This window comes from Adiantum capillus-veneris, chromosome 7 (assembly GCF_014529385.1).
Source record: "Adiantum capillus-veneris isolate H3 chromosome 7, ASM1452938v2, whole genome shotgun sequence".
NCBI classification, from domain to species: domain Eukaryota; kingdom Viridiplantae; phylum Streptophyta; class Polypodiopsida; order Polypodiales; family Pteridaceae; genus Adiantum; species Adiantum capillus-veneris.
This window is the reverse complement of record NC_140937.1, coordinates 34652808-34667331: the sequence shown is the minus strand read 5'-3', so window position 1 is coordinate 34667331 and position 14524 is coordinate 34652808. Positions and strand designations below refer to the sequence as shown.

Sequence of the window (14524 nt, the reverse complement as noted above, 5' to 3'; positions counted from 1 at the left end):
TATGAAGTGATCAAACTCAAAAAGAATTTTGCTAGATGAGAAAGTAGAATGAACAATAGAGGAAAACCATTAAAGAATTAGCATAGCATACTAAAGAGCTGAAGATTATTAATTCCACCCTTAATGACGAGAAATGGAATCTTGAAAAAGAAATAAAAATACATTGGTCTTTGTTAGACCAGAAGCAAGCAGCCATAGCTAGTCCAAAGGAGGCCAACAATGTAATGAAACAATCAATCATGGATAAGTATACCTATCAATCCCCGATAGATATCAAAAATTCTGATGGAAACCTAACCTTGAATTTGGTGGAGATCCAAAATCTGGTGGCAAATCTGAAAGAGTATTTTGAAAATAAGGCCACTAGATATACAAATTCTTTAGCCAACCAAGCACTTCTAGAGGCTAGTCAGGGTGAAGAAGATGAGGAGAAGGATAACCAGGATGACACTACAAAGGTCTACCCAAATTCCAAGGAGGATGACGATGATGATGATGGTCTAGATCAGAGCCAAGGAGGGGGCCAAGCTCGTCAAACACCTTATCAATCCTAGTAGCCACCCAATCAAACGTCAGACAATTGGCCAAATCAAACACATTGAAGGCAGTTAGACCAAAGACCAAGACAACAGACTGACATTAATCAGTAGCATATTGTCTTCACATGTAAGAACAAGAAATTAAGGAAAGAGAAGCAACTCCAGATCCGTAATTACCTCCAACATGATGATGCTTATTCAGATCTGGAGAGGTATGAAAGGTTGTTTGTGGGTGCTAAGTGGATGGTGAAATGATGGAAGGATTTGCGTTATCCTGAGCAAAAATTATGCCAACTACCTCCTTCAATGCTTGCATATATGCTTACACAGGCTAACATTGATGGGAATCCTCAGATGCAAAAGATGATGATGATGAATGTGCAAAGTTTGGGTATTTAGTTGAAGGTCCTAATAGGCAATAGAGCAGCTTATAAATGTATGAAGGATATCAGGATGGCCAAACTTACTAGACCTCCAATTCAGATGGTCCAAAGACCTGGGGTCAAGAACGCTCGAGACAAACCAAAACAAAAGTGCAAAAGATTACATCTGAAGAATTTTTTTTACATAAAATAATTCAAGAAACCGGAGGAGAATGTAGGAGGTGAAAACCAACAGGCTTAGAGAAATGCCCACACTGGAGATTTTACTTGAAGTTGATTAGATTACCTCGTAGATTTATCGTCAATTACATGATACTATGTGAATGTGTCAACCAGACAGAGGATAGTCTAGATACCTATAAATAGGACCATTAGTCCCATTTTGGGACCCCAACTTTTCTATGTAGACTCTAGAGCCTCTATGCACTCTAGTTTGTTGTATTTTGTGGAGCTTAGGAACACTTAGTGTTGAGCCTTGTACTAGTTATACTTTTCATATTAATCATTACAAAGCTTTGTTCTCTGAATATTTGTATTTTGAATTTGAATACAATCCCACGTGTCTCTTTCAACGTCTAGTTTGAATATGTTTTCATTCATTCGATGCTTTTAGTTATTTGTGTCTGATCTAAGTCTTAAATTTGAACTCTACTTTTGAAGTTTGAATCTGGTCCTTTGTCAATTTGTCATTCTAAATTTTGAATCTACCATGAACCTAACTCTATAATAGTTGAACAAGATCTAGCTCATTCCACTCTTGTTTGAATCTACCTTGAACCTAACTCTGGAAGAATAGCTAAACACGCTCCAAATCATTCCACTCTTGTCTTTACCAACTGAAGTTGTTCCATCAAGCAAGCCCCATAGGGCTTCACACATTTGTATCTAGAGTGAACATGTACTAAAGGATTGCATTTTGTAACTCAATACCTCATCGTGAATCTATTTGCTCATGTCATATCTTGTAGAATTCCACATGCCTTCAAGATGAAAGCACATGTAAAGGCAATTGAAGAGAATCCCTTTCTCTGCATTTGTCGATGAAAACAATCTAGAACCTCTTTCAAAACTACACCACACTTGACATACATGTCAAGCAAACACAACACGACCAATTGAAAATAACCAAGAAATTTTTGGCCTATCCATGTTGGGGACATATGCAACCTCATAATCATCAAGATCAAAGAGAGAAGACCAAGATTTAAGCTTGGAGAGGAGATCATTATTTTAATGTGCAAAAGGTAGAAGACAACAGGTACTAAGCTCACATGGAGGCTAGAGGTCAAAGTGCATGATAATAAATGTGGATTCTTGCTACATTTAAAAATGTAGTTTGCTTTTTTAGTCCTTTTCCAAACATGCAATAAGTAGGCACTTGGATACGATTAGGGAATGAGGAGCCAATAACTAAAACTAAGCTAAGCAGATGGTGGGATATGAAGGTAATTTGTGTGGGCATAGTCTTAGGCGTCATTTATCTAGTAATTCCCTCCCCTCTATACTATTTGGATTGTTGGTGACCTCTAAAAGTAGGTTTGGCAATAGTCTCCCAGGGTTGCGAGCACAATCTATGATTTGCCTTTATTTGGCATAGTCTTAGTCATCATTTATCTAGTAATTCCCTCCCTTGTATACTATTTGGCTTGTTGGAAACCTCTAAAAGTAGTTTTGTCAATAGTCTCCCAGGGTTGCAAGCACAATCTATGATTTTCCTTTATTGGATAGAAGTGGGAGTATCAAAATCAACTTGACAAGATTCCTACCTCACATGAAGGGGGGTTTGGGGATCGTTCACTCCTTCACCATGGCCAACAAATTGGTCAGTAAATGCTATCTAGAAACATTTAAAAATTTGAATGCAAATTGGAGATCTTTACTCTTGGGACATGAAAAATCTATGCAAGTCGGTTATGATGCAAGACTCTTTGCACATCATTATGATTTCATAAAAAACCAAATAATATTAGCATTTTGTGAAAAATCATATAATCAAGCTCTTGATTATTCACTATATAAAATATCCAAAGTTCTTTTATAATATTATCTCTCACATAATGTGAAATTTACAAAATAAAAAATAAAAAATCCAAACTTCATGTAAAACTATGGCATGCTACTTGCCATTTGAATTATCGTTCTATCGTTCAAAACTACACTTTATATTTTGTGAAGCTCTTGCTATAGTAGTTCTCTAGGGGTTCCTTGATTGTTAACCTTTTTATCTTACATAAAAGCACCTCATGCGTATCACATTATTTTGCGTTCTTATTATTAGCATTAAATTGAGTGACAAATGCATAATCTAGTTGAACATTAGACTCCAATGACATTGCTATTAGCGTGCACTGCATTCAAAGCCTTAGAATTGTGCTATAGATAATATGTGCATGCACGTAAGTGTTCAACTTTCACTCCTTGTACATTCTTCGCACAAGGTGAGGTAGGCCGTGCCAATTTTGAGTTTGGGGTTGATTAATAGGGATCTTTGTAGATGCTCTTACAACTTTGAGGGAAAAAAGAAAGAGAGGGGGAAAGAGGGGGGGGGGGAGAGAAGAGAGAGAGGGTGATAATGAATTTTTTTTAGGTTCTCATTAAGGTTTTAATGGCACGTTGAGAGAGAGAGAGAGAGAGAGAGAGAGAGAGAGAGAGAGAGAGAGAGAGATGTTCTGTCTGAGTGTGAGGCGGGGATAAAGGACAAAGGCACACACACACACACACAGAGAGAGAGAGAGAGAGAGAGAGAGAGAGAGAGAGATGGTCTGCCTCATCTCTATGATGTCGTTGTTGCAGGGGGGCTGTGATGCTGCTTCATCAATGATTTGTAGTGGATTTGTGAGGATGTAAGGCTAGGCATCCCAATCAGCAGTCGTCTCTGCTTTGTGGTGGGAGACACAAAGAACCTTGGCATTCTGAGGGTGATACCAATGTTGAGACCATACAAGTGAGTTCGCAAGTCGATGGGGGGGGGGGGGGGGGGGGGAGAGAGAGAGAGAGAGAGAGAGGATGCAATCACTGACCATAGAGTGGGAAAGAGAGAGTTGCACCATGCGTGAGAGGATGGAGAGACAGAGAGAGAAGAGACATGCAGGCAGGAACAAAGCGAGCATAGCTAGTGATGGAGGGGGGGGGGGGGGGGGGGGGGGGGTCGCCCAGAGCAGATGATGTTGACAGACGGCTTACTTTTCTTTCAAATGAGAAGATTTGATGCGAGGAGATTCGATGCAAACCTGGATTATAAATTAATTCAATTTTGGAAGTGTAGACCATGAGAATTGTTGATTAATTCAATGACAATGTGGCTACTAGGGGCAACTAGAAAGTCATCACTATAGATATGTAGCGAAGCTATGATTCAGTTGATTTTGTTACAGCTACAATATTTGAGGATTCAATGGGTTTTTTGGGTTTCAAACCAACCCTTCAGGGGTTGTTCCCCCCGGCTTCTAAGCCCCTTTTCCCTGTGACCGTCTTTATGCTCAATTGAGAGTTGTATGTCCCCAAATTGCACTCACTTTGTTTAGTGATGCTATGTATGCTTGCAAATCTTGTGTTGGTGCTTGCTTATGCATTGTAGATTTACATTGAGTTGTGGATTTTGAATTGTATAACTATTGTAGAGCTATTTTATGCATATGCAAACATCAGTATGATGCAATTGATCAGGTCATGATGGTTCAGTGGTCAAGTGATCTCCCACATATTTTTATGCATATATGCTATTCACTGGTATGGAATCTATCATATGTGATGTTTGAGAGACTGCAGAGATGACGCGTGACAAACGGAGGTCTCATTCAATACCCTACTTGCATTGTTGGCATTGTGGTCACACAGGATACATTAGGCATCATTGCTTTCAATGTATGGGGTAGCAGGAACGATGTATGGGAGATGCAGAGACAGATTTGACACATGCTAGAGAGGTGGCTCCGCATGCCAATGACAATGCTATCACATTTACCTCTAGCATTCCTCATGCTTATATGTCTAGTATAAGTGACATTTCTTCCCACTGGTTGTTAGATGAAGGTGTTTTTTCCACTTCACTTGTTCTAGTAGGAGTCTTGGTCATTTGTAGCACCTAATGTGTGTAAGTCCTCTTACATGTGGATGCCTAGTCATATGACATGTGACAAACCATGTGATAAATCCTAATGTGCAGCCTACTTGGCAATCCTTGTGACATGATAAATTGTGTGTTCAAATATGCCTAGCTCAAGGCTATAAATTGAGCTTGTGCATACACTCAATACCAACTAATAATCATTGCGTGCTTATGCTATGCTCGTGTAAGTATTAATTATCTAAGTGTGTAATTTTCATTCTTAGTCTTTTAATTATGTATTAGCCATGAATGCCTCCTTGGCTAATCCACCCTAACCTTTCAATTTGTATCAAAGCATGGACGTGATTAGCATCTCCTAATCCTTGATCCCACCACTAAGCATCTTTAAATAGTCTGTGCATTTTTTGGCATCTCTTCTTCTCCATTTGTGCCCAAATTTAGCATACTTTGCCTAAGCATATATTTCTTTGTGTCTCTCCTTTCATCTCAAGAATTGAGTGTGAAAGTACTGCTCATCAAGGTCATTCTATAGACCCCTCAAATGATAAAATGAGATGAACTTTGGTACTTCAATTGAGTGGTCAAAATCTCTTCTATAGAGCCCTCAAATGATAAAATGAGATGAACTTTGGTACTTCAATTGAGTGGTCAAAATCTCTTCTTTCTCGGCTTTGAATTGCACTTTTAATCACTCATTTTAAGTACTATCAGAGCTTCCTAATCTCATTCCTCTTATAACACCTTGTGTATGGGGGATTTTGTGCATCCTTTTCCCTACTTGTGTTGTGGGGGAGGATTGTGGTCTTGTGTACCTATCTCTAATGTGTTTTGAGGAGAGGTAGTGTGATTTTTTTAGTGCATACAAAACCCACACGAGGAGGTTTGTTAGGATGTGGGTTTTGTAGCACCTAATGTGGTAAGCCCTCCTACATGTGGATGCCTAGTCAACATCCGCATTGCATGTGCATGCTTTCACATACCGTTTGTTACATTTCAAATCTGCATCATTGTACTAAGACATATTGAGTTCAATAAAGTTCATCACATTAATCTATATCTCTTGTTTACATTGTGTATTGAGTGTTGCATTGGGTTTTCAATCTCTTATATATTGCAAGTCTTCTCATGGCGCCAAGATCCTCATATCCTCCTCCATCACTATTTTCACAAAACTGTATGAGTCACATAAAAAAGGGGGTTTCTCTATTCATAAGCTTCTTTAATATCATTAAGTAGGTTCAATTTATGAGTGCTCCTCAAGGGTATCCAAAGCCACACTAGATCTCTTGTAAATCACAGTTTTATGAAATATCGCTCTCGGTCTCTAAATCTCTAAGCATATTGAGAACAATTGAAGATTAGAGACAAAGCACCCCATATTTTTCAAATGCTCATCAAATTAAGGGTTTCTATCATGCTGCAACATCTCCTTGTTGCAAAAAGAGGGTTTAGAACATTGTGCAATGCTACGAGGTAAGACGGGGTTCTATAGATACAAAGCTCTATGAATGATTGTGTAGGTTCTAATAGATCCATTTCTAGAGTAATTTTTCCTACTAGTGAGCAAGGACGTTGGGATGATAAAGATGCATAGGCTCATGCATTGATTGTACTTTTTGTAAATTTTTCCACACACTTGGTTAGCATAAATTGCAATATAGGTATGGAAAGTTTCATTGTAGGCAAAGACCTAATTTGTCAAGGATTGCTTACCTATGTAAGGAGTTAGAGTCAAAGGTTGTACACAAGGAGGATAATATGGATTTCTTTCAAAGATTAACGATCTCAATAATTAGTTAATTTCCAATAGTGAGGGGATTATTTGACAGTCTCCTGATGCAGACAATGCTTGATACATTGCCATACTCTTATCAAACGTTTGCCTCCATCTTTTGGAGATTTGTGACAAATAATAGACCTGACGATGTGAAGTTTGATGTTCTCGTCATTGTAATGATCCAAGCTGCCGAATCTAGAAAATACAAACTTAAGAGGCATGCTATCAAATATCCATTTGTGGTTGCATAGCAAAGGAAGAATACTATTGTTGCCACCTCTAATGCTTCATTGAGTAGTAGGGACTACCCTCGCAATTTTGTATTTTTCAAACAATAATGAGTCTAAGAACTATAGCAATAAACACAAAATGAAATGTCATTATGATAAGGAAAATAATATCACATTAAGCAAGCTTTTCCACATGCGTTTTGGCTTAAGATTGTCATGTGTGCTAGAGATGTCCTAAAGAGGTGTCCCACTAGATCATTGTAGTCTATCACTCCATATGAGGCTTGGCATGGTAAGAAGCCATCTATTGGTCACTTGTGTGTGTTTAGTTACTTTGCATATGCTTTAATGCCTAAGCAACAATGTTGGAAGTTGGATGACAATGAAATATATTTTTGTTGGCTACAATCAGGAAAGCAAGGGTTATACTTGTATCATCCGCAAACAAAGTGTATCTTGATTAGTGAGGATGTTGTTTTGGTGAAAGATGCAATTCAACCCTTATTATCATGTACCAAGGAGACGAATAGAGCTTACAAAATGTATATAATTGTTGTCTCTATTTACATGTGGAAGTATGAGTGTAAGTCTTAATGAGGTACATAACCTATGCAAGTTATAAATGGGGTTATTAATCATCCAATTTTTTGTGTAGATTTATAAGATGTAATTGAGGTATAAATATGAACAAGCTAGAGATATGCCAAAATGGATTTGCATGATAGTAAATTGGGTGCCCCTTTGTCTTTCGTACTTCCTTAGGTTCTCAAGATACCTCTTATCCATCATATTGTTATGTTTTGGCTGTGTCTAGTATGTATGATGAGTAAGAACCTTTCTCATTTGATGAAGTTCACAATTCAAAAAACAATTTGGTTGCACTACAATCAAAGTATGATGGAATTGTGAAGAATGGCATGTGATTTATGTGTGACTTGCCTCTTGGTAAAAAGTCCATTAATACTCATTGGATATTCTCATTGTACTCTATGTTGTTGACATGTTTCTCATTGGACCAAATGAGGGTCACAATGCCAATTTTATGCTGATTTTGAATGCCTTTGGAGCTGGCATTAGTTGGGCAAATAGTTCGAGCAAGTTTTTGAGATTTATTATCCGGGGGGGGGTCACTTAATAATTATGTGACTATCACGTGAGTGCAACAAAAGGGGTTATTAATTTGTATTTTTTCTCACAATCTTACATACGAAAGGATACCATACAATGGAATTGGAAAAAATAATATAGATTGAATAGAAAAAGGGTGTATTTTATTTTTTAGAAATTCATAGATAAAGAGTTCAAAAAGTAGTCCTTGAAAGCACGTGATATACATAATTTATACATAATGACGACCCCCCCCCCCCACCCCCCCCCCCCCCACCCCCCGAGGATTTATCTTTGTGTCAAAAAAATTGTATTAAGATATTGTTTCATACATGAAGCCTTGAAGATTGCAAGCCTATTGCTACTCCTATGGAGACATGTTTGAAGTTGAGTCTTCATGATGTTGAAGGCTACTTTGATCTCACTCTCTATTAGTAGCTTGTAGGTTGAACGATTTATGTATGCATTACGAAACTAGATGTTCAATACGCAATCTTGTAGAGGTGATCAAATCTTTTGCCCAGGGTCTATGCTAGAGAAGGCAATTAAGTGGACCTTTTACTACTTGAGTGGCATTGAACATCTTGGGTTGTTTTATCCCAAGACCTTAGATTTACATGCATTATACATCTTGGGTTGTTTTATGCCAAGACTCCATATTTACATGATTTTTTGGACTTGGGTTGGATGTTAAGGTCTACATCTTATGGATGTTTTGGAGCCTTTTGTCAAGAGTTTTGGAACCAAGATCAACTCAAAACTCTTGTGTGTGTGATGATCTAGTGTAGCCTTGCTCCCAATTGCAGGTATAGTGCTTGTTTGCCCTATCAAAAACCCTTTCTTCCTCCTTCAATTATTTGCCGATGCTATTTCATGGAAGCTTCAAAACCTCCATAGACAACTAACAAGCCCATACACCTTTTTGAGGAAAGGAAACCCTAAGTGGATCACCCACATGCTCACCCACATGCTCAAGTATGAGGTAGGAGCAGTGCAATACTGCACTAGCACACCATAGAAGAAGCCTATGTTCCCTTCTCAGAGAGGCTTAAAGAGTTGATATTCTTCTTCACAAAATCTCCTCACCTCCTAATAGTCACAACATCGTGAGTGATGTGGAATTTTGAGCCTCTTTTGGTCATTTTTTGAATATTTTTTTAACCATTTTATGGCCAATTTTTAGCACAAAAAAGTCCCTTTTTGCTCGTAAAACACCCGAATGAGTTAGGAGAAAACCATAAATTTGTGGAAACAATCACTTGGGGTCAAATCAAATATTTAATCTCATTTTTCCCAACACATAAAAAGTGAGGCGAACATTTAAAATTCATAAACATGCTACAACACAACAACATGACCTTCGATTGCCTGCATGTAATTTTTTAAATATTTTGCCTCAAATCTAAATTTTCATGGTGCCATATGTTTCTTGCATGAACTCCCTTAAGTTCTGGGGGGAAGGAATGTTTCATGGGAAGGTCTTTTATCTTGAACTATATTTTGGCCTGCATGGGCCTGGTGGAGAAAATGGGCATTTTTTTGCCCGTCCGTTTTTGAGGGTGGAGATGCATGGCACGTGACCAAGGGCCTTGAATTCTGCGTCTTTTTGGCCCGAGTGGAGCTCTGCACCGCGTGAAAAACCGCATTCTGCAGCGCATGCACCTGGAAGAGGGGACGCCTGCAGCGCGTGGAAGAGGGGAGGGCTGCAACGCATGCCCCAGGGGCCCATATGAAAGGCGTGTTGCAGGTGCCGAAATGAAGAGGGGAGGGTTGCCAGTGCGCCTTACAAGGTTGATGGCAACCAAATCAATGCCAAGCACGACACACAAACGTTGCCTAGCGATCTAATCATGAATAATCTCAGCCATGTCAACAATTTGTGTATTGTCAGAGGTGCAGAACGTAGATGGATCTGGAATCTTCACGCTCGAAGAGACGGCATTGTGGAGAGGATGCATAGCCTTACAAGGCATTAAATGCCATGACCTTTCTTTTCCACGCTGCACTGCAAGTGATTTGAGATTTGCATTTTTCCAATATACAAAATTCCTTTCCTTGACTTTGCCATGTGGAAATTTGGAAAGCGTGCTCTTTCAGCCTACAGTGATTTGAGACTTGCATTTTTCCAATATACAAAATTCCTTTCCTTGACTTTGCCAAGAGGAAATTCCTTTGCTTCAATTTGCCAAGAGGAAATTTGAAAAGCGTGCTCTCTCAGCCTACAATAAACAAATGTGCCATGGCAAACGTGCTCTTTCAGCCTACAATAAACAAATGCCTTTGTTGAAGTCGAATTGAATGTCACTTTTGAAGACCTCTTGTGAAATTCTATAAAGCAGGCATTGTTGTGCCCTTGTGTATCTGAAGAACTGTGTGAAAATATTTTGTGCTAAAACTACTTTGCTTGGCAATGGCTTCCAAACAAAACAGTGGGAGTTCTTTTGCTCCTGAAGCCGAGAATGGTACGTAAGCAGTGGAGATTCTGATGGTGCTGACAACATGGATTGTGAAGGCGGTGAGACCTATTGAAGATTTTTTTCTTGTTCTACTTACTGTTTTTGCTTGGCCAAACTCTTTAAGAATTTGTATCATCGAATCTATTGTTGATCGGCATTATGAATGTGTACTCGTTGCGAGATTGTTCGATATTATTGTTTAATCATGCTTACTTTGATTATTGTTATGGAAATGTGATGGTTGCTTCGCGGATTCTCTTCTTGTCGTCTTGTCTTGTTATTGAGTGCTTGTGTAGTCTTGGCTTTTTGCTCGCGTTCCACCAAGCCGTTCTTGGTTTTTTTATATCTAGATTTTATAACCCTCGACATGTTTAAGCGATGAGCATACACACCTAGGCTTTCATTTGCATTCCCACATTGTGCCTTCTCTCCATGAACATAGGCTTGCACGGCTACAATCCTTCTACTATGTGGATCTTGACTCAGATAGACCAAACAGAATCGAGATGGGTTGACATTTCATATGCATGTGCGTTGTGCGACACACCTAGGCTTTCTTTCGCATCGCCGCATTGTGCCTTCTCTCCATGAACATAGGCTTACACGGCTACAATCCTTCTGCTATATGGTTCAAAGGTCGAAATGGATTGATCATTTCATATGGATGTGTTGTGCGACACACCTAAGATTTCTTTCGCGTCCCCACATTGTGCCTTCTCTCCATGAACATAGGCTTGCACGACTACAGTCCTTCTAATATGTAGTTCAAAGATCAATGTTCTAGGTCCATGCCCTCTTCTCCATATTTGCAAATACATACAAGCGTTTCGTAAGTTTGCTAGCTTTTAAGAAGCCAATTGGTAGGCCACTCTTGAGTAATCACACTTGGTCAACATGCTATCCTTTCAATAGGCCATCTTCCAAGCGTTCTTAAGTTTGCTAGCTTTTAAGAAGCCAATTGGTAGGCCACTCTTGAATAATCATACTTGGTCAACATGCTCTCCTTTCAATAGGCCATCTATGGACTTGTGGTCATCATATTTTGTGTCGAACTTCCTTTCATCATAACTAAGCTACCTATGTAATATATGAGGATAAGAATTATTATCTTGTCTTGTGTCATGTCATCTACGGTGCTTAATATCTCGTCATTCTCGCCACATAATCATTGAATCTCTCTCTCTCTCTCTCTCTCTCTCTCTCTCTCTCTCTCCAACACACACAGACATACATACACTTGTATCACAACAACATTTTCCACTCTCATATGATTACCACCTTCCTATAATGAAAGCACCTCTTTGTCTTCTAGGTGCTTTGATATACAAGGAGTAGTTATACGGTTGTTCAAGGTTGTCACCTTGAACAGTTCGTGTGACAAATGACTGCTTGTGTTTCTACCTATCATTATTAAACTTTTCATTATATATGGAAGGCGTTAGGTGCTCATAATTAATTTTCTACAAAGCTTCAAAGGTTGGCAGAACGTACTCCTATCTCAAGCGGTAAACGTTTCGACGCGCCCCCAAATGCTTGCACATCATCAGCGCCTCACAAAAGATCGAAGCATGACCTTCATAGGCCTCACAAGCCTACTGCACGTGCACTGTTTCATTTGGACAACCTGGTGAACTCTGCATGTGAGCATTCATTATTGGAAAAGCATGTCTATTTGAGAGCGATTTCATCAATTCATAGAGTTGTTTGTTTTTGTTGCTATCTTTTGGATTATGTAGACAAGCAACCCGTGGTGGAGCTTATTAATATCAAGAAGGAACCATATGTTGAAACAGTTGTTCCATCCCATGTGCTAAACAAGCCAACACCTCTTGATATTGAGCCTTTGTCTATTGAGCCTCCCTTGCCACTCCAAGCAACAATTGTTCCAAACCCTATTGAGGACATACCCCTTAACAATGCCAACGATCCGAGCCCGATTGAAATTGAGCCTTTTGTTCAACCTTCTGGCTTGTATGGATTGGGGGAATCATCTCAACTAGATAGGAAGCCTATTGATCTTAGCATTGTTCCATTTCCTCAAAGTTTTCTCCCACAATTCTTGATCAGTGATATCTCTGACTCAAGCCCACGATTCTGTATTGAGGGCCAGATATTGAATCTATATGGGACCTACAAAGTTGGTCTTGACCAATTGAAATACAACCGTTACTTGAAGCTCAACTTGGTTGGTGAAGAATGCACCGTCACTATTACGGTGGTGATCAATGATCAATACATAGAGCTCTACGTCGATAAGCTCCACCTCGGTGACTTTGTTCACATTGACAGCCCAGTTGTCAAACGCAAAAATAGGGTAGATAGGGGGTCAGCACTGTATTCCTTGTACATCGATGCTACTACTGTTGTAAGCACGGCGGAACCTTTCTCGATGTCTCTTACATTCACCCCTGATTGCAAGATACATGCATTCCTCGATGAGATAGGTGCACAACAATCTTTGAGTGGACGTTCTCAATTGAGCACACTTGCTTTTGTTATTTTACAATCCTCGCAGTCAAGATTTGGTGGGTCTGTTGGTGACCTTCTGATTGTAGATGGTCCTCTCCCATCAGATAGGTCATTTGTAAGAATTGACCTATCTTGCTTATTGTTTTCTAGTCTTTTATTATACATTTGAAATCTTCCATGATATATTGATGCTCTTTTTGATTTTGTTTCCATATTTAATCTTTTCTTGTAGCTGAGTTTTGTGAACTCTCGCAAAGATGATTGCCAACAATTGCTTCAAGAAATGGTTGTTGATGGCCCTGTATTGTGCGTTGCAAGAAACATCGGTGCATTCCTTGCCAAGGCCAATACCTTGTCAATACTGGATGTTACAATTCTAGTGCTTGTTCGTAGTGCACGCCTCAGAGAGGAGCTTGCCGCCGTCTTTCAGGCTCAAACCGAAAATTTGGGCTACAATTGTGAGGTGCACTCATATAGCATATAGTGATATATTAAAAGTGACTTCTCTCATTTTATTACATAGTTGCCTTGTCCAGATTGTTGGCACCCTCCGATTCGTCAACTTCAATAGTGTGCTACTCGAGAAGCATTGTTCGAATTGTAAATCCACAAAAGTGTATAGACTTAGGCAGGCACCTTGTTGTGGATCTTGCAATAACAACACCACAATAATCACAACACCAAAGCGGAAAGCACGTATTGCAACAAAAGACAAAAAGCTTCTTGATGTGCAAGTTATTGGTGCAGCAGCCGATTTAGTGCTTGCATTGGATAGAACCTTCAACCAAATTTATGCTGAGTCCGTTTCCGAGGCAAGAGATACCTTGGCAACAACCTCACGGTTTGGCCGTTTCAAAATCAACTCCATTGGCCACGTGGTGGCGTATCAAATTGAATCTTAGTGTTGTGAATGTTTGCCTTTCATTACTAGCTACCCTTTACTTTGCTTGCTTGTTCGAATTATGTCCTCAAACAAAACCAATGCTTCCATCCTCCACTTCTTTGTAACGTGCTTTTGCACACTTTTGGTTGTGGTTCTAAGTATTATGGTTATGCTTGTAAGTATTGTTCGCTCGTTCCGTGAATTGAGAACTCAAAACATTTCTGTATTTCTCTCTCTCTCTCTCTCTCTCTCTCTCTCTATTGATCTAGAATCAAATACAAATAGACACACATAGATACACAACATTCTCTCCTCTGTGTGTGTGTGTGTGTGTGTGTGTGTGTGTGTGTGTGTGTGTGTGTGTGTGTGTGTCTAGTCCTCAATTGCTCTCTCTATCTATCAATTATATGCAAAACAACAAACACTACTCTCTTCCTCTCTCTATAATGGAAAATCCTACTGGTTTCAGTATTCCGAAAGAGATAGACATTGACATGCTATTTATGCAAACACATCCTCTTAATCAACAATTGTTTCTAGCACTCCATAGTGTATTGCAAACAAACTTAAGCTTTGAATCCTTTAGACTTATAATGCAACAATGCTTGTTT

General features: G+C 39.2%; 1 protein-coding gene across 1 annotated transcript; it reads left to right on the top strand.

Moving 5' to 3' along the window:
- The first annotated feature begins 239 nt into the window (after positions 1–239).
- LOC147453674 (uncharacterized) lies at positions 240–13932 on the top strand. The gene is made up of 5 exons (XM_086516956.1): positions 240–458; positions 12030–12227; positions 12303–13145; positions 13263–13493; positions 13567–13932. Exons 1-5 carry the CDS (start codon positions 240–242, stop codon positions 13930–13932), a joined length of 1857 nt encoding a protein of 618 aa, XP_086373082.1.
- The last annotated feature ends 592 nt before the right edge of the window (positions 13933–14524 follow it).